We start from the raw sequence: 26572 nt of genomic DNA, 5'->3' as shown, positions 1-26572 counted from the left end.
TAAGGGATCTTATAACAGCATATATATAGGACAATGCAAATCCTTGGCTGTTTTTCACTGAATTCCTTGCTGTCACCTTTCAACCAATGATTATAAAAGAATAATTCTGACATTCTCTCAGTTGAAGGACATTATTACCCTTGATATCTCACCATAAAGTGACACCTTGTGCACCAGCAAAATACTCAATACAGGTAAGGCAACAATGAAGTACATTTCTTTGCTTAGCCTCCAAGTTCTGCAACACCATTGGAGGACAATATATTCATGGACCACAGCCACGTGTCACACTCCTGAGCATACTTGAAAAACTTCAAAAACCATCCTTATACCAGCTGCATATTACATTCAGTAGAATACTGTTGCTGAGGCTGTATTAGTCACAATGTAGGCTTACCATAGCAATTCAGTGCAATGCAGCTAGTCAATCATATGAGTATTCATAGAAAACATTAGAGAAAGTACTAAAATACCCCTGTGAGCACCTGTAGCAAGTTCCTTATACACTGAACTTCACTGAGATCATTCACTTTAGCTAAATCAAGTGTACATGTTGTGATGAATTAACATACCAATGTAAAAAGTTTGTCACTGCATTGCAAATGACAATGCTGCCCCAGTATCATATGTTAAACCACAATGTCGATAGGTTATGCACTTAAGCTCACTAAATCAAAGCTTTTTGACATTAAACAGGCAAATAGGTCTTTAGAGAACCTTAGGACCAACATACATGTCAAATACATCTCAAAAGGTGCACTTGCATACACATTACATATTTAGAACCAAATATACAAGTTTTGACATTTTGAATCAAAAATAGCATTTCATACTAACAATTGCATGAATCAAATACTTCAAGTCTACAAAACATCCAAGGCATAATGTGTATCCCAAATCATGGTTCCTATACCTGAAAAATAGCCCCACTGCGTGGATGAGTAACATAAAGCTACTCGTAGGAGATGAGCATGCATAAACCTAACGTTCCACAAGTTTATCACATTAATGTGAAATAATTCATAAGGTTCATGCCACCTAACGTCTATGTCAAGAGTGATACTCAGGGATTATCCTAAGCTATTTTAAAACATTTCTAGCATAAACCATAATATTTATGCAAGTAAACAACATAGGAGCATATGGTGTAACGCAATAAGACATAGGTATTCAAAGTTATCAACTTGGAACCTAAAATGTGAAAACAACATAAACGGTTCATGCCACCTAACGTCTATATTCCAAATGGGTCTAAGGAATCATCCTAGGCTACATTAGAACAATTAAAACACAAATTACAATTTCAGTACAATTTAACTAACATTGGAACCTCCAATACAATGCAACAAAATATAGATTATCAATATTATCAACTTGAAATCTAAAGTGCGAAAAAAACTAAATATAACAATTTAGTATAATTAGAACTTCTAATGCAACGCATCAAGACATAGATTATCAAATTTAACCATTTGAAGTCTAAAATACGGAAAACAACTAAATATAACAATTTAGTATCATTAGAACATCTAATACAACGCATCATTACATAGATTATCAAAGTTATCAACTTGAAACCTAAAATGCGGAAACAACAAGTTATAACAATTTAATGCTAATAACTTGTAATGAAAAGAGAAATCAACAAAGGTGGATACTCGGACATCGATTGGATCAGACCTACACGGGGCTACTTTTGGGCTACTAACCGATAGGCAGCCTACATGCATACTAAACCCATAAGGGGAGCTCTCATCCCCCGTACTAGAACCATGTCCTAGCCATAGTCAAACATTTGATATCCCAAGTTTCCAAAATCAAGAAGTTGTACAACAACATATATATCATCATGTATATACCAGATAAAAGCTATCTACCATGCACAATTCAATTTTTGAAACATATAACACATGCTCTAAGTCCACAACTACTATGGCATGAAAAATGTCGAATTTTCAGTGTGCGATTCGTTACACGCTATAACAATATTATTCAATATTGAAAACATAATCTTATGCTTCTAATACAAGTTCAAAATCATGATTTAAACATATAACTAACGTTAAATACATGATTAAATCATTAATGCGATAGAATCAGAAATTAATTAAATAAACTAATTAATTTATCTAGATTTCAAATCTCATCCAATTAATCCCTAATTAACATATATGTCAAGATCATAGCATGGTCATTACATATATTAAATCAAAAATTTAATTAGGTCCTTGGAACAACAAAGTAGAATTTAATTAAAATAAGATAATTAAATCTCTAATTTCTAAAGCAACTCCAAATGGTCCCAAATTAATACATGCTAGAGAACAAGTCCTAGTCATTACAAATATCAAGTTAAAAACTTAATCAAGTCAATGGAACCATTAAATAGATTTTAATTAATTAACTCATCCAAATGCTCTCAAATTAAAGTATGTTAAAGAATATGTCAAAGCTTAATTTAATAACATATCACAAGTTAATTCCATGCTAGATACAAATAGGTGAATTAAAATTTCGTATAAGAAAATAATTTAATAAAGTTTTCAATACTCATTTGAATATTATCAATTTCATATATGTTAATGAACATATCAAGGCCTAATTTAATGTTTACTAGTTCATTCCATGCTAGATATAACCATGTGAATTAAATTTTATACAAAGAAAATAATTAAATAAAAGTCTTAAAATTTATTCAAATATTCTCAATTTCATCAATGTTAATGAACATATCAAGGCCTAATTTAATACCATGCCACAACTTAATTTCACACTATATACAACCATATGAATTAAACTTTATACAAAGAAAATAATTAAATTAAATTCTAGATAAAATACATAGGCGTGCACACAAGTTGTATAAGCTTGGAGAACATTCAATACAACAAATATACAAACCTAAAACACCCCCTACCTCCATTTGAGATGAAAATCTCAAGAGCTACCTAAAGGAAACCACTCTGAATTCGACGATACTTCGGGGTTATGTCGGGGACAATGAGGGAAGCAACTATGACCCTTGAAGCATCACCAAAATTCAAACTCATACTCAAAAATGGTCGAAACCGGATTCTAATAGAGGGGAAACGAAGATCTCGCCAAGCCCGACAACAATAATCATCGAGGCAAAAATTCAAAGGGGAAGGAGGTTGATTTGAGAGAAGAAGGGTGGCAGCCCTTTTAAGGTTGAAGAACCAGGTCTGCAGCAGTGGAGAAGAAGAGGAAGTGAAATGATTTAATTTTCCAAACCCCCTATTTATAGAAAATCTCAAAAAGTGCCCCGAACGGGTCCCGTCGGGTCCTGAAAAGTAAAATTTGCACAAACGCGCTCAAGCGGTGAAACACCATAAGCGAAAAAGGACCAAAATGATAAAAAAAAATAAATAAATAAATAAATAAATAAATAATGAATAACGAAAGAAACAACGTCGAAAATCGAGTCTCGAGCAGAAAGATATACCCCGAACAAGTTCGGCGGCAACTAGAGTCAGAAACCCTAAAACCGGGGAAAATAACCAAAAAACAATTCTATGAGTACGTGACTTGACGAAAAGAGTCATTTTGTAATAACTTTCGTTAATTGGATAATGGCCCCTATAAAAAAGGATAACTGCAAAACTGGCCAGAATAAAAATATCAAAACCCCTAATCAAAATATCTCCAAAAGATATTTATGAAAAATACCCCAAGAAATATAAATGTTTCTGAAAAATCCTTTCGTCCACACCCCTACGGGAAAAAGAAACAACCGGCGAGCTTTTCTCCAAAAGTAAAGCTACGTGTTTCGAGAAAATCAACTGAAATGAAAACTCATGAAGTCAAAAATCAACTCCGAACACGAAATGTGAGGTTATGCCAAAAAAACTGACAAATGGGGAAAAAGACAAAAAGTGAATAGTATCGAAAAAAGAAAATGTGGAAATGACGCGGTCCTTATAAGGAAGTTGTCAATCCAAAGGAAAAAGTCTCGGAAACCATTCCCGAGCACTCGAGACGACACCAAGTAACGAGAAACCGAATTCGGAAATATATATATATATATATCCGTAAAATTTGAGAAAAAAGAAAGGAAGGAAATTGACCAGGTCATTACAACTTTGTTGAACAAAATGTCGTATCTTTGGAAAAAGTGCATACTGATCATAATTTGGCTGATATTCTCACTAAGCCATTAGATGCATTACAAAGACATAATCTAGAAAGGATTTTCATGCAGATCTTAAGTGTCTAGATTATGTTTTTAGGAAGTTAAGCAAACCATGTTGATTGAGTATGTTGAACACAAGGAGTTTTATGACACATGAATTATATATGTAAAACATACTATGACTATGAATTGATGAAATTGGTTTTGCTTACTTGTTTCGTATAGTAAATGGATCATTAATAGTACATTTACTTGTGTTTGATGTCATTGTTTTGGTCAAAGATAATGTTGACATGATTGATTATTGTCTTGTAATTTAGACTTGATTTATGTGTTTTAGACCAAAAGAATGAAAAGAAATAAAAGAAATTAAAAAACAGTTTGGAATGAAAATTTTATGAAAAAGAATGAAAAATATTTGTTGTTTTGACAAAAAAAAAAAAAAGGTGGAGAAGGCTATCTTTGGGAATTATCCGAAGCTACCTTGACTCGAAACAAATGGGAATAAGGGAAAGAGCAGGTTGCCCATAAGCATGAAAGCTGCCAATGTGCAAAAAAAAAAAAAAAAAAATGGAATACAAAGAGATAAAAAATAAAATATTTTGCACATGTTGATTGTTTAATTTCAAAGGATATGTGATATCATTGATTATTGTCTGAAATCTAAACAGTTGACAGATCATATGTTTTAGAACTTGGTGGTGATTTTACTATACTTACTAAGTTTGTGGAACTTCATTGAATTAATCTTGGTTATTTGTGTTGATACATATAGTCTTGTGGAGTCTATATTCTCTTTGGATTCAATTTAAAAGTTCTATTTGGTTAGTTGCTTCCTACTCCTATGATATTTCTTCCTTGAGACCTTTGTTAATTTGTGACAAAAAGGGAGAGATGGTTGTGACAAAATGAGGGAGAGAGTTGATATTAATATCACTCAGGGGGAGAGATATTTTTGCATTGAGGGGGAGAACAACATTTAATCATTGCAATTATATTGCATTGGTTTTCAAGCATTTATAGTAATGCTAACATGTTCAAACACTATTTTATATTTTATGCTTGTATTTATTTTCTTGATTAAGCTTCACGGGTAATTGTGTTTGAGCTAATGTGCAGATTACAAGTTACTACATGTGTTGAAGCTTCATGAGATTCAAGAAAAATTTCGCGGTTTATTTCCTTTGACAAATTGTAATCTTCTTTTTCTGCTTGGGTAGATTATACATTTGTTTTTAGGGTTTTGTCACGAAATTGCCAAAGGGGGAGATTGTGAGATATATATTTTAGAATTGGCTAATTTCGTTGTCAAAACAAGTCCGATCGAGTTGTAATTTTTCAATTCAAGATTGAAGATCGGATGCGAATTTGAAGAAGTTCAAGTGTTCATGGTTTACTACACTCCGGGATGATGAGAACAATGCTTTAGGAAGGTATATGAGTAAGTTAGAACACTTAGGAAGTTTTAGAAGTTTGAAGTGTTTAGGAAGTTTACAATCTGTCCATTTGGAACTGGTAATAGTAGTTTCACTTCTGTCCATTGGAAACCGGTAGCCAAAGTACGTCAGATTAGGTTCTGTCCATCCTGAACCGGTAGCCGAATCCGGTACCGGTTCAAGACTGTTAAGCATGTTAGGTAACTTCAGTTTCCTATTCTATTTTGAATCCTTTTTTATCCAGACTTTTTTCTAATTCCTATGCACGAATTTTACTTGTTTTACAAGTGTGTTTAGGTCTTTCAAACTTCTATATAATGCCTCTTTCATTCAATATTGAGGTATGGCTTTAAGGAACATCAATTCAATATTTTGAAAAAGCCTTTAAAGAAATATTATTCAGAAAATCAAATCTGATTATTCTGAATTTATTTTTTAGAGCAAACACATATATTCATGAGTGATTTAGTAATGTTGTTCTCTATCTCATTAGAATTGGAGCTTAATTGAAGATTCAGAGATTCCGGAAAAACAGGATTAATTTTTTCTACATCGAGTTCAGATCTTGAAGAAAATGGGTAAAAGCGATCACACTTTGAAAGAGTCAAAGCATTCGAAGAGTATTGTTTGATCTACCTGTAACTTTTCTACAGCTAGAGATCAAGAATAAGCCTGAAGTCAAGTTGGACGGGATGTCGCAAAGCCAGAGAATTGTCAGCTATTGGTGTTTGGTTGAATGATAGGGTGTGAGCCAGAGTCAAAATTCAGTGTATATTGTTTCAACTATAGTGGATCGGTTTACTTTAGACTACATAGTCCACGAGGTTTTTCCCACGCAAACAATTGGCCTATTTTACCAACTAAGGTTTCCTCGTTAAAAATCCTGGTGCAATCTCTTTAACTCTACTTGTTTTACTTTTCAGTATTTATATTTGTGATTACGGATGGTTAATTGATCATATAATTTAATCAATCATAAATTGGACAAGTTGACCTAATAATCATATCTAGGTTATTAAAGAAGTTAATCATAATTAAAATCAACTAAAAGCTTCCACATCCCATGTTTAAACTATTTTCACATTGTCTACCTAACTACAATTAACCTAATGGTGTAGTGCAACTCATCAAGACTCATCATAATCCATCAAACTAATTAACAATTATATCCAATAAGAACCATGCATGGCCATCACTAAACACAATTACAAAAATCATTTAGTGTAGAGAATAATCCTCAATTAATCACACATAAGACAACATGCAACCAACATAGAGAATCAATAGAAAGAATTATCAATAAAAACATTGGTACAACCAAGTTTGATTACACAAGACCATAGCCCTAATTACAACATATAATTCCCCAAAAATTGAAAGACAAGAGTTTAATTACACAAGCTTAGGGCTCATCCAAGCCCTAAGTGAAGGACTAGCCACTCATGGAAAATGTAGTTTTCATCAAGGTGTCTTCAAGATCCATCTCGAAGCTTGGGTTCTTCTTCTTCTTCTTCTTCTTCCTTGGTTGAAACCCTAGAGAGAGAGTGTGTGGATCTAGAAGTTCTTCTAAGCTATTCTATTATAAAATGTCTAACCCTTGTAAAGATGGTTCAATCCTATATTTATAGGTGTCCCTTGGAGGTCAAAACAAGTCAGACACGTACCATCTAATGATTTAATCACGCAGCCCCTTGGTCCTTGAAATTAGAGCCTAAAACGAGAAATTAAAATTGCTCTACTTAAGCCACGATCGATCGTGGCTTCCTGCGATCAATTGCATTTTGAATAGGATCGATCGTGATCCATGACGGTTAGGCTTGTTCTTATCTTCACCAAGATCGATTGTGGGAATGTAGGATCAATCATAAAACTTGCAAGATCGATCGTGATCATGAAATTTGCTGATTGGGCTAATCTTCCTCAGGATCAATCGTGGGAATGCAAGATCGATCGTAGAACTCCAATTTTGCAATATCTAGAACTTTCTTCCACCGTATTTGCTTGACTCCAAAAAGACTTTAATGAACTAAAATTAGCCTGTTTGAACCTTATTGACCTAATATCGATAATAAAACAAATTAAGACTAAAACAGGAAGGTAAGGATAGATGAAGGGTCTAATATACCCAAGATTAGGGGCTGAAACATGCATATTTCAGCACTTATTAACTACCAATCCCTGGTTGAAAGGATCACATCTAGAATTGAGAGATGTATCTCTAAATTCTTCTCTTATGCTGGGAGGGAAGTCCTTATCAAGTCCATGTTGTGTTCTATGCAATCATACTGGTCCAGTCTTCTCTGTTACCCAAGAAAGTGTTTGATCAGATTAATCAAATTTTAAGAAGGTTTTACTGGTCTGGTGTGGATCTGAAGAAGAAGGGAGCCAAAGTGGCTTGGGTTGCTATCTGCAGACCTAAAATCTATGGGGGTTTGGGCTTCCCTGACTTGGAAATGTCTAATATTATTGCTTCTCTTAAACACTTAAGGAAGTTATGCATTAGAAATGATAGCCTTTGGGTTGCTTGGACCAATAGGTACCTCATCAAGAGAAGATGTATTTGGACAGTTAAGCCTTCCTCACTATGGTCTGGTTTCTGGAGGAAGCTTTTGAGGCTTAAGGGTATGGTAAGAGGTCTCATTAAGCATAGAGTAGGTGCTGGCACTAGCTTATGGGTTGATTACTGGCTCCCCAATGGTCCTATTGTTTCTCAGCTTGAGCTCATTGAGGTGGGAATTCTTCAACTGGACATTAATGTCACAGTTGATAGCATAATTTCCAATGCTTAGTGGGATATCCTATATGTATAATACAGTTCTCAGGGTTCTTCCAGTCTCAATCATTCACCTCCCAGTTGCAGAGTATCTCACCACCATCTAATTCATAAGATGTAATAGAATGGTTGCCAAGTCCTTCTAAGACTTTCTCAATGTCACACATAATCAGTTACTTCACTCCTCCATCAATCATTTTTTCATGGCCTCAACTGATTTGGTTCAAGCATCATATCCTTAAATAGGGTCCTGTGGCATGGTTGGCAGCTAGAAGTAGGTTTTATACACTCGACTCCAAACCAATACTACACAAACATTACACAAATGTTTGTGACCTGTGTACGTAATTCAGATTGTGAGACTATGGATCACCTTTTTCTTCAAATGCAAGTACAGTTCACACATTTGGAGGTTTTATTTAACTATTCATGTCAAGGCACCCCTCATCTTATGGGACTTGATAATTAGAGCCTTCCTGCAAACAATTATGGCTACAACTAGATGTGAAATAAAACTGATCCATATTCAGTTGTTGGCAATTGAAAAGGTCAAAACAATTCGTTTACATACTTTGATGTTGCGTTAGAGAGTGCCGAATCGATACTTTGAAGTTGGAGAAATTCTATTCAAACTAATTAAATTTCTATCAATTCTAATTTCAAAACGCCGATTTCATGTTTTCAAACACAAATTGAAGATAAATCAATTTTTAACTATGAATATCTGAAGCATGCCCCAATGGAATTGTTGAATAGTTTAAGTTTTGCACAGTGATAGAGGGAATGAAAAAACAAAAACAAAAAACAAAAACAAACATCGCCATCATTTAAAATGTTTAATAATGCATTCGTTTAGCTCGATCAATTTGATTCTAGTAACTGTTTATTATTATTGATTTTCAATAAATTCAATACTTTGTCTAAATTATTCAGTACTGATTATGCCTAGAGATTGCTCGTAATTAGTTTGATAAGTAATATAAATTAAGAGATTGATAGACGGAGATAATTAACAATAGCAATGACAACTAATATTAACTTTCATCAATGTTTTGTTCGAGATGGAGAAATCTTTAGTCGATGTGGGGCTATAGAGTAGCGCGTGAAGACCGAATTCAAGCTAAGGTGGAGATTGTTGAGTTTTATGGCTCGAATTCAGTGTGCTAGTAGTGTTCTGGCATAAGTGAACAGGTTAAGTTATTTGGAACTAGTTCAATTGTGGTGAATGAAGATGAAACAAGTTCAAGTTTTTTTAGAAACAATTCAATTGGGGTTCCTAATCAATTTTGGAAGCTAAAAAACTTGTGCAAAGAAGCTAAAGATTTGGGAAGAAAGTTGTGGTGTATTAGGATGTTATTTTAAAGTTAAATACTGATATGGTAACTCCTTGTAGGTAAGTTGGAGAATTCTTGTCCAACAAGGAATTAAGTTTGGAAACTCTATAAATAAAGATGGATTTAGGTAGAGAGAAAGGGAAAAGATGTAAGAGGATTAAGAGTAAGTATTGTAAAAAGAGATAAGAGTATATGTAATTCCCGAGTATATAGATATATAGCCTAAAAAAAGATGATGAGTAAGTGAGTAAGTTTTAACATATGGTTGTATATTGTCTTCCTTGATTCATAATAGTGAAATCTCTCTCCATGGACGTAGCCCTAGAGTTAGATGAATCATATAAAATGTTGTATTGTACGTAAATGTGTATGATTATTATCTCCATATATACTTGTATGATAATAATACTTTCGTTGTGTGTGATAAAGTGTGGATTTAACTCTCAACGATAGCCAACTATTATTTTAAATAAAAATAATAAATAAATAATAAATAAATAAAAAAAAAAAAAAAGAGCCAGCCCTAGTAACGACCAATCAAGGAATTCCTTTATATTAGTAAAGTTAGTTAACTAAGATGACAAAGTAATTGAAAATGATATTATATTTAAGCTTTTTACTCTGTTAGTCCAAGATCAAGTCAGAGACTACCTCATAGATGAAACATAGGAAGGAAGAAATTGTGTAGAGGGATGATAAGAAGAACTGCACAAACACCTTTAATCGGTAAAAGACGAGAAGAGATCTCTAAAAGTTATAGTAAATCGAACTGCATGGCTCTTTTAGTTGTTCTCTGGAATGTGTAGTTCACACACTCTTTGTGAAGTGTGTGTTTCTCTGGAACATACATAAATGTATGTATATTTAGAGCCCGTTTGGAATTGCGTTTGTAGTATGTAAAAGCACGTTCAATTTGAAAAATACCATTCAGCCACGCGCTTTGAGGAATAGAGGTTAAATAAAAATAATAAAAAATTGTGTTTAGATAAAGCTGGAAATTGGAGTGTTTAAAATTGCGTTTGAGTAGAGTTTGGTATCTATTATTTTTTTTACAATATAACCCTCCTTCATTTTCATAATTACAAGAATATATATATATATATATATATATATATATATATAAAACTATCAGATAATAACGTACAAGTAAATAAAAGTGTTTAGTTGGAATTCTTTCATCGAATAACACATATCTTACATATTGCTAGCCTGATTTCATATCTGATCTCCTTTGAATATTTATAGCCCAATTTTCTATTTTTTACATTATAACTCAATTTTGCATTTAGCTTATAAAGATTCTAAATTGTAAATATTTTGTAAATTACATTTATCTAAAAAATTCTAACTTGAGTTTTTCAAAGACATTTGTAATATCTAAAGATTTTGTATTTATTTATTTGTTAAGAATCCTCTATAAAAGCGTATAAGAGTATTTTTCGAATATTTTTCGAGCTATTAATTAAAGAGCATGAAATTGAATTTGGCTAATGCACACTTCTATTATTTTATGGGTAATTAAGTAAAAGTTAGAAGTTTGGTCCTTCTAGAGTCTCATATAACAAAAATATATGTATCGTTTGTAGGCAGAGAAGATCAGATGGGAACCATCTTAAGCAAGACAACAAATTTCAGTTCTCTCAAGTCTCAATTTCATTGTTTGTTTAAAAAAAAAAATTGTAGTCTCAATTTCATTGCATGATAATAAAACACAATACCAAAGCTCAACATAAAAGGCTTCAATAGTAGTTTTATAACCAACAGTCAGTCTGTTCTGCAATCTAGTACATCATAAACAAGTAATATATTTTCATTTCTGAGTGCTCATAGTGAAATTAATATGAAGCGTATCAGCAAAAGGTCATCTGAAGAAGATTCTCAACTAATATCTTTCAGTAAAACCCAAACATGCCGCGTTTCTTCAGAGGAAGAAGCTAAGTTTGCCAGCAAATTCCAATGCAACATGGTTACTGAGGACTCCGGTGAGGTTGCCGCGAGATCTAGAGCACCTTCCTGCATATCAAAATCAATGTTTATACAATTGAAAGGTGAACTTTAATCCTGAAGATATCAACAATTCAACCCACCAAGAACAAGACATGATGAGTCCAAGAACATGTCTTCGCGCACCACTTGACCGGCCCCAGCCCTCCACGAAGTCTCCATGGTTTTGAATTCAAAGTGATTCAACCGGAGAATGCAGATTCTCTAATCCGAAAAATCACTTCTTGACCCTCCAAAGATGAATCTGACCATTAGATGTTCAGGAATCATCATTGGTAATTCACCTTCCAAAGTGGAGAAAGTTAATCTCTCCCCCTCATCCACATCTTCTTAATCTATATCTTTAAAGAAAAACAACGGTGTTAGATAACCAGTTATCCACAGGCTTAAATTGTTGAGAAATGGATCAACAATGTGTACAAAAGCACTAGCACCCTGATCGTGCCTGTTGCACATGGATGGCAAGAAGGGCATAATACGACTAGAACGAACTCTCTTACAAAGCAAAATGCCAACAAAAAGAGATAATAGGGAAACAACTGCAAACACATACATGAATCTAATTCTTCTAGGAACCAAAGCACCAATATGATGTTAGATGAATAGTTTCATAATATTGAACTACCAAGGAATGAGCTCAACAAAAATATATATCAAGCTCTCACAAACGGTAAAAATAAGGATGCATCAACTAAATATTTAATTCAAGAAAAACTTCGTACGTCAATTAAACTGAGAATGAGAAGAGGAACTAATCATGTCCCAACCAGAAAGAATACGGATGATATCGAATCCATGCCAAAACAGTTAAGCCACATCTCCCCACTTGATGAAAATCCACTTCATCCATGCAGAAAAGCAATGCCTTGATAGGTGTTCTGGCAAATCAACCTATAAAACATAATAATGATAAAAAAAATAAGTAAACGTATGATAACAATTCCCTTCATACCTACCTACGCTATAACGATATATCTACTTCTTACATCATAATCATTATCTCTATTATAGTTACTGTTACAATTCTTAATTCGAGCAACAGCAAAGCTTTTGATGTCCATCAAATCACACACACACAGATTGTTAATGTAAATAACTAAAAAATGCAGTCAAAAGGATGACCAGTGTAAAATAGCTCAATCAGAACTTTTACCAAAGAGTACATCGTGAGAGTGTAGAACAGGTTAGAAAGAGATTTTTACATCAAAATATTAAAATTTTGTCCATTTCACAGTGATTGATAAGAATATTTCAAATGAACAAGTTTGGATTGGAATTACAAATTAAAAGTATTTATGTTCAAGTAAATTCAAAAGACATAAAGATCAATGAAGATTCAATATGGGTCAGCTTCAGGATGCAATATGACTTCCCCAAGGACCTCCTTTTCCAAAAGCATTCAGTGAGTTTCTATAATACAGATGAAAAACGTATGAGATTGAATACTAGGGCAACCAACAAACCGAGATGTTCGTTTATAGTTCAAGCTTGCTCGCTAAGAGCTAGACATGTTAATGTTTATTAAATAAACGAACAAATCTCAAACAAGATTTTCAAGCTCGTTTACAGAGCCTAACAATCCTGAACTCGGCTCGTTAGTTTGTGAACAAGGCTCAATAACAAGCCCGCTAATGTGTTCGTTACCATAGATGTATATCCCACAAAGAATTGGGTCCTTTCATATTAAGAGGTCTATTACTTATCAAAAATATATATATATTAAGAGGTCCATTTAGCCCATAGTCTATTAAAAACCCAAATAGCCTACATTAACAGCCAATATGACCCCCTCATATCCAAAGATCCCCTATAATGCAACAATATCTCAAATCTAAAATTACCTTACCCTACCTCTTTCATATCTCTACCACATCCGATCAAGCTCTCTCTCTCTCTCTGTGTACATACTACGACATCTCTTTTTATATAAGTAGCTCTGTTTTTTGTGTTTTTTAGTATCTCATAGGGAAAAAAAATAAAAATTGAAGAAGAAGAAAAAAAAACCAGAGCTTGGATGAATTAGGGTGAGCCAAGCTAGAGCTTGGCTATGTCAAGCTCGTCCAAACAGATGCCAAGCTCAAACACCCCAAAGATAATAAGCTTGATTTGTGTTGGTTCGTTTGCAGCCTGTTGAATACACATGGACATCTGATGTGGCAGGCCCCAAAGCAAACTGCCAGTATTAGTTTAGGAAGTATCCCATGTGGCTCACCTCAAAGTAGAATCAAACCCAGGACATCCATGTTCTTGGGCTTGACCAATGCTTCCACCCCCCTGGGGTTCATCAACTACAAACTGATTTTGCAATTTCTTTCCTTTTTTATTCTTTTTTCCACAACATGCATTCCTTGTTTTCATATAAATCGTGTTTCGCTAGCACTGATATTCCTTAAGATAATAAAAAAAAAAAAAAATAGTTACAAATCTTACTGAATTAGTAAACAAGTTTTGTTGAGAACTAATCAAATCTTACTAATCATAAATGGTCAACGATGCATGGTATCATTAAAAAAATTTGCACAAGAGCAAGCACAAGCGCAATGTAAAAATAAAGTGATACAAACCGTAGAGATGCTCATCAGTTCAAATTTAAGATGAAGAATAATAAACTTACACTGCTCCAATAAGTAGAGTACCCATCAGTGGAGAGCATCCAATTTCCAGCCTTAGATTGCAAACCTGTCCTGTTATTTGACAGATCAAAGTCCAGTAGCTCATCGCCATAGTAATCATCATGATCAATATCTCTTCTCCTTCTCTTTCTACGCTTTTCTTTCTTCTTGCTCCTGACCCTAACTTCCCTTTCATCCAAATCAGACCCCATTTCTTCTGAGAATTCATCTTGATGTAACAACGGATATTTGTTATACTTGCGAAAACTAATTCCGTTATTAATAAACAACAATTCCCAGGACTCAGGGGTCTGGCACTCCTCCGACAATCTGTAATGAATTGCCCAAGACTGCAAACCCAGCCATTTTATTGATTCTATGGTTTTTCTCTTGATGCAGATTTCCATTATCAGCGTCAAACTACTGTCATGGCTTGTGGATGTGCAAATCTGTGACACAATATCTTTAATTTTTACCTTTGCCTGCTGGTCCTCCTCTTCACGTACAAGCCGTAGAAGCTGGCGTCCTTCACTTATAACCGCATTCAACAAAAATAACTGATCAATAGATTCGAAATCACTGCACTTTGAAAGTATAATCTCAAGCCAATTTGACGGGTTACCAAAATCCATTGATTTTATCCTTGGTTTTAGAAATTTGCAGATGGTTTTCAGGAAAACACAGAGATCACGCTCCTCAAGGATAATAAGAAGGTGATGACATAGAGAAGAGAAAGACTCCTCCATTAGAAACTCGTTTAGGATTTCCCATACTTCTTTTGAATCCTTTTTGTAAATCAAATCAACAAAAAAATCCACAAAGAATTTAGTATCAATGAACAAAATTTCACCATCTTTTAGTGACTCAGAAAATTCATTGGATGACCAAAATTCAGGCACGTTTTCAACAAAATTTTCCACTGTTTGCTCCACGTCCAGATCAAGAAAGTAGTGAGGCTTCGTAGCAACCACAGCAGGTGATTGTCCATGTTTGCCTTTCCATTCAAGCTCCTCCCAACAAATGTCACGATTCACAAAGGCAAATTGGGATAATGCCTTGGCACCTTTTCTGGGTCCCAAATCACCATTACCAAAACTAGAGAACCACTGCAAGATACGTCTCGGATTTCCTGCATTGTTCAACAATTATGGCACAATAAGAACTAATAATTTCGCATTATAAAGGTTTGTTCAACCTACAACAGTACAACCCCTGATGTGCTTTAATATGAAAATTTTATCGCAATTATAAAATATGAGGAAAACGACTGGATATCTATAACAATTGCCCATACTAGCCCAACAAACACCTGGTAAACAGATTACCCATGAAACAATAAACCTCAATGACATTTGCATAGGCAAGGACAAAACTAGGACCTAGCAAATCTAGGTTGAAGATGCTGCACCACCCTTTTAAAGCAAAAGTAATGATCTACAACTAGATATGAAGCATTAACACAATGGATTTCCATAATAAAAACAAACTCAAAATGCCAATGTAACTCACCTTTAAAGAAATTCTCCAGCATGTAACCTTTTTTGGCTATGACATGCCCTGCTTTATGTGGATGCTTCTCAAAGATCATTTGCAAAAGTTGAGCTGCTAAACCCTGCTTCGGTGGCTTAGATCTCAACAGTTCTGCAAATAGCTCACGTTGATGATGAGGACTGATGGAAACTATACCCGAAAGAGTGTTGCAAAGCCATAGTTTAGCTTCAGAGCGACCTCCAGACAACATCAGTGACCAGATAACAGATTCTAACTTATTTAAAAGATATATTCTCTGCTTAACAGAATTGTCATGACCAGCATTACTCCAGGTGGGTTCAGATAGAAGCAATTGAATCATTTTATGTCTGGAATACAAAAATATGTCAGCTCAACGTATTCAAATCAAATGGCAGAAGGGTATGAAACAATGGCGTCTTCACAAGGGCCTGCCTCCCGCTCTTGGCTTATAGACATGAAGATTTATCCACGAATTATTCACAGTTCATCCCGACATTCCTACTAGGTTGACGACCAGCGATGCCTCTAACAGAGAGAGGAGTATTTCTGCTAAAGAAAAAAGCAGATTTATCCATGTTGATCGCTTACAAGTCGGTGGCATTTTCAATTATAAAGAAAAATCAATAAAATTAATTGGGAAAAAGGAAATTTAAAATTAAATCACACGGTCAATCTCAAAAATCAAGGTTAAGAATCCAGCATTTAGTTTATTCAGAAAAAAGAAAAAATCCAGAATTCAAGAGAAATGTGGATGTCAAGCCCTGGCAGGTGGCAATCTACGGTTCAAATAATTCACTAGCTAAAACAAGTGGATTATAAATGTTCACACAAAAATCAAGCAATGAATTGTGTTCTATCAAGAAATTTGAAAACCTGGGATAAAACTTACATAGTGGAACTCAAAAAGGAAAGCATCAAGCTACAAATAAAACAGGTAATGTAAGTAACTTCATCAAGCACCAAAGAGTTAGATTCGTTTGATTTGGAATTCAAGATCTGGAAGTTCTGGGCCTCTGGGGCTGATCCAGATCATTGCATTCATGGAAAAGTGCAATTTGGAGAAAATCAAAATGGATCTCTCATGAATCTAAGTTATTTTCTCCTATCGTTTCAAACTCAAAAAGCAGCAAATGCAATCGTGAATTTGGTAATGCCACTGATTTTTGGTTGAGACATAGATTCTATATTGTCCTATGGGTACCATGATGATTTGGTCAGCAAGACTTTAAGCTTTTGGCTTAACTTCCCTACAAGGCATTTATGATTGTTTCGCACATGTTAAAATAGTAAAAAGAAAAAAAATCACTGTATCTTCAACACAATCTAAATGTTTTAGAAAAGAAATTTGAAAAAAGAATTTTGAATAAAATATCAGAGTCACCTCTTTATGGAACTTATATCAGCCTCCTATTTATTATGGTGGTGCCAAGAAATTATCACTTTTAAGACCATAACACGTCCCAGAATGTCTATTCCACTTTTTTTGCAACAATGGCATCCAACAGAAAATAGATTCAACCTGCATTAACACTAATCAACATTCCTTCTAATGCTAAACCAATGAATCAATTAAAAATTTATGACACAATAATAATTATAGTAGGTGCAATGCAAATGCCTGGATTATCCTGAAGACACACTTGAGTCAGAGAATGAACCTGATAACCCATTTTGAGGGCCTGCTCAAAGCAAAGAAAGCACCAAAATGAAAAAATATAGGACAGGATTTTCAAACAAATGATGGAACAGATTTTCAACATAGTTTGGACTCAATAGTTGAAAAGAAATACTCTGCTTAGTGGGATCACCTAAGGTTGCTACAAGAAAGAAAGAAGAAGGGGAAAAAAATAGCAGACAAGATAATGATAAACCTAAAAGTTTTTCTTGCCATTTCATATATTTAGAATTTCAAACCAAGAAAAATAAAAAGTGGGAAGAAAATGATAGACCTGAAAATTTTCTTTTCATTACTTATTCAACTGCTTCTGACTTCCAAAATGACATGATTAATTGCAGGGAACCCAATTCATGGCCAGATATAAGAAGATAATTAGAAAAATGGTAGACTGAATCGATTTATCAAAAAGTGACGAACCATGAATGTTCCTTCAATGGAATTCAGCAGAACTTGAAATATGTTATTAATGACTTAATCCACAGATGTACTGCTCAATTTCTACAACCTATCAACACAACAGAGCAGAATTGGTTACAAACTTCAAGTACGCAAATTTCAATCCTTTTTTTTTTCTTTTGATAAGTCAAATTTTGAACCATCTGTATAGCCAATCATGCATACTAGAACTTCAAATTTTCTACAACAGCACCTGGTTTTCATACTAAAACCACTGGTTTGATCCTCAATACATGGAGAAACAGGTCTATATTCCAATATGAAATGCAGTTAATCTAGTCTGAGGTGTCCATATTGTAGCTGGGCATTTCGTGCCAGCAACAAAAGAAAGCAAAACAGCTTTACGTTACTATTTTTGGATAAAACTTGATCATTGCTTGAGATTTACAGCAAACGAGCATATAATAAATGGGCTGATGTTGACAATGACATACAATTCTTCTCAAAATAAATGAATGGTAGGTAGAATCAGAAGTCGAAGATGACAAGATGCAAATGATACATTCAAAGCCACACAACTGGGTAAGCTAAAGCAAACTACTGTTAGATGGTGGAAGTTTGCTTTACCTGCCTGTCAATAAATGATAAACAAGCTCAAGAAATACATCCGAAACCAAAAAAATTCTCCAGATGTAAAATAGAAAATGAGTTTACTTTGAACCTAATCGTACTTATTAAAGGCGAAAAAGAAAAACTTACTCACTACACACTAACTGTGACACTAACATCTATCTACAGCTATAACAAGGTCATAAATATGACGGTTCACACCTAGCTAAAAAGTGAATAAAACTTCCACCCAGATAATTGGTACATAGTCCAAATCTGCTCCGATAATGCTTAAGTGAAACAAATAGCCAATTAACTGGTTCGATAATTTTAATCATGTTCTTATAAAAATGGATTTAATGCCTTAATAAATTAGATGAGGCAATCCCATTTTGGGTTGAACTTCAAAAGTGAGCAAATTTCTGCTTTCCATAGCATACAAATGTGCTAATTCTCATTCAAAAAATACAGATTATTGGTAGCAAAAAGTGAAGTCAGACAATCAGAAAACCAAAATTCATAATATAGGGCAAAGAGAGAATTTTTTACGTTTAGCATCAAGCTTTGAAGTTCTTTCAAAGGGGAAACATATATATATATATAGATAGATAATAAATTGTTAGATTTGTAAGCTTCAATTTCTATACTACAGTTAAGGATCGGTAATCGAAACTTGGAACTCTAGAAAGCTAAATAAGTTAAATTTCACAAAACAGAGCATATAAATGCACACGTGTCTGTATATATATATGTGTGTATAAGAAAACCCTAGAAATCTTTAGCCGGCGTGAATTGAAGCGTACCTAAAAGGATATGCCTTCGCCGGAGAAGAAAGCTCTCTGCCTTGCATCAATTTGCAGATACCTTTGGGCTTTGGCCCACTAATTATACGAAAGTCGATCGGAAAACTATGGTAGGACTTGGATGGGTCTAACCCGACAAACCGGCAAACTATGGGTAGGATTTGGATGGGTCTTACCCGGCAAATCCAACTAACACAAAAGGGCGAAAAAAAAAAAAAAAAAGTTTATAACTTTTATATTTTTATAATTTATGACTTGATATTAGTCAAATGAAATAAGAGTAAGGTTGCAATTGGTGCGTAGTGTTATTGTTATTTGTAGTTACTAACCTAAATTTGAATGACAGTTATTTTAACTGTTTGATCTAATATTATAATAATTGATATTAGGTAAAACAAAATAATAATAAATAGTATAAATTTTTTATTCCTTTCCAAATTATAATACAAAGGTACATTGAATGTACCAATTTCAGTAATTTTATTTCAAGTTAAATGAATATACTTTAGCTTTTTCTTTCAATTTTTTACTTATTGGTAGATTATTGAAATTTTGAACAATTCCAAAGCTCATAAAATTCTAGGCATCGTGATGATTGATATACAATATGTTTATTGGGACTTGGATACGGCTCGAGCTAAAGTATTAGTACCTTTGGTCTAGTCTAGGCTAGCTCCTTGGTTAGCCCAAGTCTCCCACCTAAGATAACCTCACCCCGGCCAATTAACTTATTATGATCTATTTACAAAAATTAAAATTAAAATTAAAAAAAATAAGAGGAAGAAGAAGAAGAAATTATGGTCAAAAAAAGAGTTACCATTTTATCAAATATTGTGTGTTGAAGTGAGTGTGAGCGTATTTCATGTAATGAAAAAAAAAAAAAAAAAGGGAGTAAATTACACAGACCTTCATCATAGTTTGTCATAATTACAAGAACCCTCTCCATGATTTGAAAATCTACTCGAACCTCCTTAAAAAAATAAAATTGTCTTACACAAACCTCCCTTCTCAATGATCTACCGTCAAAAGAACTAACTTGTCTAATTTATTGAAATACCATCAAACTACTATGGTAAATGATTGAATTACCCATAAGATTATATATATATATATACATATCTTAAATCCATCACTTCGTCAGTCTTTGAGCCTGAATGGGGAACTTGATGGTTCGGGCATTCTCAATGCACCTTGATACCCGTCACGGGTACTTAGAAGATTGTTTCTTCGATTGGTCTCGTTGCCTCCTGGTCCCCTCAAAATTTGAATTCTTTCTCAATTCTTACGATATTGTTATGAATGAGGTCACATTTGGAGAAATCTCAACCATTCACAAACAAGACTAGAATTGCTTATAGATTTAACGAACCTGCCCAGCAAGCTAAACCCAGATGTGGTTCGATCCGCTCTTTACCCAACACAATCGGAAAATTGACTCTGCTCCGAGTCCTTAGCCTTCATACCAATTGTATCTCCGGTCAGATACCCTCTTATTTCTCCAATCTAAAGCTTCTCCGGCAACAACGTCACCTGCACAATACCATTCGCCGTCAACAATTTGACCAATCTCCCCTCCGGCGACAAGAGTGTCTCACCGGTTCTCTGTATTGCAGCCTGCGAGCTCATCAGCGGCAAGGAATCTGACACCGATGCTTGCCGGCAACTCCCTTCTGGCTTTCGCCGAGTACATCGCCACCACCACAACAGAGATCTCATCCGCGGTGATTGTTGCAATTTACGTTGACAGAGCACTTCTCTTGTTATGTTACTAATTCTCTTCCTGTTTGCGGTAGTGGCTGAGGTGGGCATGGGCCTTTCCATCACCTTCGTTGCTTACTCTCTCTACGTCCACAAGCTCGCAAGCAATGAGGGGCGCGATCTTGCTCGTAGTGACTCACTCAGTAATTGAACTCGGTGGTAAAGTAACACCATAGCAAGGCGTAAGTCATCGATTCAAATCCGACAATATTACCATACAACGAACGACCTTCCCTCCAAAAGAATTTTCAGGTTAAGAAATTTTATTGCCCTTTATATCTAGGCTAATTTGCACATATATTTTATAAAAAACACTAAGAGCAATACCATTCTTTATTCATACACAATGAACAAAATATATCAATAAGAAACCACAACCATAGAGAGCAACCATAGAGAGCAGTAGGAACAAACAAAAAGCATCTTCAAGATTAAAAAGTGACTAAATTGGCCGTCCATAGTAAAATATATATTAAAAGAACCCATCTTAAATGTAATTTTTTAACAATTCAATTACTACTCAAAAACTACTCCATTACGACACATTAACCGATAGCGTACGAATAGCTGACAAAATTTCTCAAAACAATCTAACAAGAAGGAACGGCATAAACAGACTAATTCGCATCCAAAGTTATGGCGTTGTGTTCACTCATCATCGTCGTCCTCATCGTCATCAGCTCCAGCAGCAGAGTTGAGAGCATTCAACCTCTCTATCAACTTTGCCTTCCTTTCCTCGTAAGTTAGCTTCTTCAGGTTGTACCTGTCACAAAACAACAAAATGTAATCAACCACGAAACAACAAAGTGTAATCAACCATCGAGTTCGATGAGTGCTGAATATCCCACCTCCAAAAGGTAAGTGTACATAGGCTAATAGCACATAAATAACAGCGAAAACTGAATCCTCTCTCACTCTATATATATATATATATATATATATATCTGGAGAAACAGATTCCTGGGTCCAAATATTCACACTAGTGACAAATCTCAGAAACGAAACTAAGTTTACGACCAGATTTCACCTACAAAGACTATACACAAACTATAATGTGTGATCAAATTTCACTAGGTTTACAAATAATACATTCAACTCCAATTGATCCCTTGATAATGATGTAAATCCAAATTATTTTAGCCTTTCAATAAAAAATTCGGCAAAATTTGGTAGTCAAGTTTTGGATAAAAGATTTTATCCAACATAAAGATGATTAATTTTGTTTGCTATAGACTTCATTGTGATCAAGAGAGTTAAAAAGTAAGAACACATAAGACTTACCTCTTGTGCTCTTTCGGGGGCTCCTTCTCACATTTCTTAGGGCTGGGGTCAGCACGTATGGCTGCATGGACCTTTTTGTACATCTCCTCAATCTCCTCTGCCTCGACACCTTTCTTTATGTACTCACTAAAGTGAGACTGGTACTTCTCTGGCTCATCTTCCATCAAAATCTAAATATTAATCAATGAAGTGAGAAAATTAGTGGGGGAGATGTGGTAAAAGAGTAGGGAGAGGTTGATATTCTAAATTAACAAAACAATACTACAATCAGCATGATATAATGAACTCCAACACCAACAAAAGGACTTAGGCCTCACCTTCATGTATGCAGTAACATGGCCTCCGTATACGTACTTGCGATGGACCTCAGCATCAAGCTGTTTGCTATCCTTGCTGAATCCAGCAAACCTCTTGTCACTGTGAGGAATATCAAGGCCACCATCCAATGCTCCCTGCATAAAGGAGATGCAAGTAACTGTTGTCACATAACGAACACACGAACACAAGAGGAAACAGAAATTACTTCATTCCACATTCCAGAAGTATTCAGATAAAGATGAAGTAATCCCCTAAAGCTCCAAACCATTAATGTAGTTATACAGAGCATATAATAATCCACAGAAACTTCACTGTTATTATTTATCAGTTTGCTTTACCCCATCCCAGTCTTCATTAATAAATTCAGAAACAATAAACTGTGTATGTGAGGATACAAATCAAGACTTATACAATGAGGAATACATGCTTTCGCATCCAATAGCAACACTGTTGCCTCCCAAACTGCAGGAACTCCAGCTGGAATACAATGTTTTACATGCATATGCCACAATGGTAAAACTTGAAACTCCACATGTTTGTAAATGTGTTCCCAGAGTTCAGCATCCAGAAGTATGAAAAATTGATACTACCTCGGAAGTTACAGAAATTAACTCAAACTCAAAACTTGCAGAACGAAGGAAAAGAAAACAAAATAAGATAAAAAGGCGGAGGTGGTGTGTCAGGAGTTAGGCTAGGAGGCAGCAATTGTTCCAAGCCTCATCAATCAAATTTTGAAATGCCTCACATGAACTAATCCATTCAGGCAACCACATCCACTTGCTACAATGAAAAAGTCAACTGTTCAGCAATTCCTATTTCAATTTTGTATGGATTAACCTTTCTTTTTTTCTAGTACCAGTTGTTACTTATTAGAAATATTGTCAACATGATTATATTTTAAAAACCACACTAACATTTACAGATCTATTGCAGAACTAAAAGACTACATTCTACATGTCATATATATGGTATATACTTAAATGAAATACAGACATGTGAAACATCAGTAGGGAGATATAAAAGATCATTAACAGAAGAATTTAAGTACAACAACAATGGCGTGCTACTTTAGTTTTCTCAAACTTATGCAATTAATTTTACAACAAAGTTCACCAAGATACCTTAAGAGCACCAAAAACACGATTGCCAGTTGTTGTTCGTATAAGGCCAACGTCTAGGAGAGCACGGAAAGGCCGCCTGCTCTCTGCTGGTTCAACAGAGAAATCCTCTCCAGTTGCCTATATAGAAATATTCAGCTGTGGGTTAATCTTTCCAAAAAGGCTTCAATTGGTAAATGCATCAATAACTCCTCATCTACGACATTTACCTCAACATTTCCCTGATACTCATCATCCATTTCGAGCATCTTCAGTACTCGGCGAGCCAATAGAAGTCCAGTACAGTAAGCTGACTCATGGTAACAGTTAGAAATTATAATATATCCATCTACAGAATTTGAGTAAGAAATTCGAATGGTCCAAAACAGGGCAGAAACTAAAATGGTTCAAAAGATAAAGTACAGATACCTGCAGCATAATTTGTAAGGCCCACTTCAAGCCCATAATGAGGCAGCTCATGTGCATAAGCAGCTGCAAGGATCATATCACCCGCAATGCTAGCAGATACAATCTGTGCAATTATATCCTTGTTGGTCTAGAAAAGCATTAAGGTAATTTTACTAGTAAAAAATTGATGATGATTAGACTGCATACAATAGAAATAACATAGCAATTAGGAACCCTAAATCAAATATTGGATTAATCTAATAACCAACACAATAGCTTGATGTTGGCCTGTATGATGGAAAATAATTAAGGTAATTCTCAGCCTTAGAATTGCATAGTCTGGATACAAATCGCACGACAAATCGATATTTCGGAGTGTTGTACTTGTTTTTGTCTTGATTAATCAAGCGAATTCTGGCCCGGTAGTCCGTCTTTCCCTCTACACAATTGAAACAGATAACAAAATCACAATGATGCTTATGGAAAGTTATCATTCAAAGCATTGAAAACAGCAATACAGTTATCATACCCCTTCTTCTCTTAAATTTAACTTGGAAACGCTTGAAGTAAGCTCTAGACTTTTGAGCTTTAACAAAGACCTGCAATGAAATAAGCAACGTTTCAGGCCCAAATATATATGCGTCCGCATTTGTGAGTGTGTGTTTGACAAGAAAATATAGCAGAGTCAGAGTCCTTGACAATCAGCCAAAATAGTTCTAATAAATATCCAAAAATATATAAACTATAATTAAAATTGGGAAAGTGAAACTCTATATTGTTAGAGAATTTGAAACCAAACAATCAAAGCAACTGTCCTCTCAAATAAAAATGCAAAACAAAGATGGAGACAGCAAAAATAATCTTAAATCACCAGCTAATAAACGTGTTAGAATTGAAAGAAAAATAAGGCTAACAAAAGAAAATAAAAACTTGGTGTGAAAGATTATATGCACAGACAAACAAAAACTTCAAATCTTCAACTAAATCATCATACACAGATGCATATATATACACATTTATATACATATAGATATACACACACATAGTTCATCAGAAATTAATAGCAGGTATCATTATCATCCTCAACTTGAGACCTTCACACAAACTGAAACACCCGAAAAGCTCAGATTGGGTACTGAAACGGCGGGAAATAGCCGCAGGTTTTGATTTTTCTTTTATCGATCCAAGTGAAAAACCTTTCAAGTAACACAGTACATAAAAACAATATCCTACACTGCATTATCTATTCTTTCCCTTTCTTTTCTTTTTTCCTTCATTGTCTTAGCAACCAAAAGGAAATACATAACAATCATCTAAACCGTGAACTGCGTGTTTTAGTACAGAACAATATCAGATCTATTGCTTGAATCAACATAACAGACATATGTAAATCTTAAAATCATGAAAGTACGAACATGAATAACGAGAGATTAGTGTATTTGCTGCTTACCATCGTTGCTGCTTAGAGAGAGAGAAGAGACACGGAGAGAGAAGTGGCCGAAGGACGTAAAGAGTAGTGAAAATGGAGCTCATATACTAAACCCTAGGACTAAGGCGAAGTAAATCAACGGCCAGGATCTAATCGGTTTGAGTAAGGCCACGTTTCAGTGTGTAAAAAACCTAAAATGTGGTGTGTGTAATGGTATACAATGTGGGCCCATTACAATAAATTATACCCAAAATTACCTATTAACCCTACTTTTCAATTGAAAGGACCAATAAGTCCTATAAAATTTCATAATTCCAATAACATTACTATATTTTCTTTTTTATTCGTTTTTTAATAAGTATATTGTCTTTTTTATTCTTAGTATAACTTATATATATATATATATATATATAAACATAAACTTACTTTTAATTCTTGAAATCAATAATTTCTAAAACAATATAAAATAGGAATAAAAAAAGTAAAATGAATTTAATAATTCACTAATTGTACATGAATACACTTCATATAATAAACATTGTGGAAATTTTTTGGCTTGTTTTAATATTTATTTTTATTACAATTTAAATAACTTGTTAAATATTTTAACATTTTGTTAATTTTAGTTGCAATTAAAACTATGTATTTTTTTTTCATTATTATTGTAAATTGATATCAATTATATAGAGGAAAAAGATATAGTTAGTATTTTAATAAGAAAATAACATTTGGTTAAAAATTTTGTTGATAGAATGATAAACTTAGTTGGAAAGATTTGTTAAAAGTAGGATTGTATGATTCTTATAAAATAATTTAGGACTTACTTGTCTTTAAAAATAATAAGTAGGACTAACTAATAATTTCTCTAAATATTATCCCTAAATTATGAATTGTCACCTTTTCTAAATTTTGGTTAAATACATTGAAAATATTGGTTTTTTTATTATTTTTGGTTAATAATTTTCAATTTACCT

At 34.1% G+C, this 26572-nt stretch overlaps 2 protein-coding genes across 9 annotated transcripts; both read right to left on the bottom strand.

The window, feature by feature from the left end:
* Positions 1-11417: 11417 nt before the first annotated feature.
* On the bottom strand, positions 11418-19386 carry LOC132306550 (uncharacterized). Of its 7 annotated transcripts, none has more exons than XM_059803973.1 (8): positions 19308-19373; positions 17917-18004; positions 17203-17340; positions 15819-16367; positions 14312-15438; positions 12420-12588; positions 11781-12038; positions 11418-11706 (listed from the first exon to the last, which is right to left on the bottom strand). In XM_059803973.1, exons 4-6 carry the CDS (start codon positions 16159-16161, stop codon positions 12505-12507), a joined length of 1554 nt encoding a protein of 517 aa, XP_059659956.1. In that variant the 5' UTR covers positions 16162-16367; positions 17203-17340; positions 17917-18004; positions 19308-19373; the 3' UTR covers positions 11418-11706; positions 11781-12038; positions 12420-12504. The 7 variants fall into 7 exon arrangements, with proteins under 7 accessions (XP_059659956.1, XP_059659960.1, XP_059659955.1 ...); XM_059803977.1 differs by having other exon boundaries at positions 11781-12032; XM_059803972.1 differs by having other exon boundaries at positions 12465-12588.
* A 2118-nt stretch (positions 19387-21504) lies between these two features.
* On the bottom strand, positions 21505-25753 carry LOC132306549 (large ribosomal subunit protein uL18y). 2 transcript variants are annotated; one of them, XM_059803970.1, is made up of 9 exons: positions 25620-25753; positions 24699-24768; positions 24517-24608; positions 24191-24317; positions 23992-24071; positions 23786-23902; positions 22664-22798; positions 22347-22516; positions 21505-21828 (listed from the first exon to the last, which is right to left on the bottom strand). In XM_059803970.1, the coding sequence occupies exons 1-9, from the start codon at positions 25620-25622 to the stop codon at positions 21714-21716; spliced, it is 909 nt and encodes a 302-aa protein (XP_059659953.1). In that variant the 5' UTR covers positions 25623-25753; the 3' UTR covers positions 21505-21713. The 2 variants fall into 2 exon arrangements, with proteins under 2 accessions (XP_059659953.1, XP_059659954.1); XM_059803971.1 differs by lacking the exon at positions 24699-24768 and having other exon boundaries at positions 25620-25642.
* Positions 25754-26572: the final 819 nt, after the last annotated feature.

Source organism: Cornus florida, unplaced genomic scaffold (genome assembly GCF_030987335.1).
Source record: "Cornus florida cultivar Cherokee Brave unplaced genomic scaffold, ASM3098733v1 CherokeeBrave_3.0.0_Hap2_Chr05, whole genome shotgun sequence".
NCBI classification, from domain to species: domain Eukaryota; kingdom Viridiplantae; phylum Streptophyta; class Magnoliopsida; order Cornales; family Cornaceae; genus Cornus; species Cornus florida.
This window is presented reverse-complemented; position numbering and strand designations above follow the sequence as displayed.

Bases quoted from the DNA above. Each gene is read 5' to 3' on its own strand.
- LOC132306550 (XM_059803975.1), bottom strand. From the start codon at position 16,161: ATGATTCAATTGCTTCTATCTGAACCCACCTGGAGTAATGCTGGTCAT. The intron at 15,439-15,818 runs GTGAGTTACATT...TGAACAATGCAG, and splicing joins GCTGGAGAATTTCTTTAAAG to GAAATCCGAGACGTATCTTG. The intron at 12,589-14,311 runs GTAAGTTTATTA...TATGTTTTATAG, and splicing joins ACTCTACTTATTGGAGCAGT to GTTGATTTGCCAGAACACCT.
- LOC132306549 (XM_059803970.1), bottom strand. The intron at 24,318-24,516 runs GTATCCAGACTA...ATGCTTTTCTAG, and splicing joins ATCGATTTGTCGTGCGATTT to ACCAACAAGGATATAATTGC. The intron at 24,072-24,190 runs GTATCTGTACTT...ACCATGAGTCAG, and splicing joins CCTTACAAATTATGCTGCAG to CTTACTGTACTGGACTTCTA.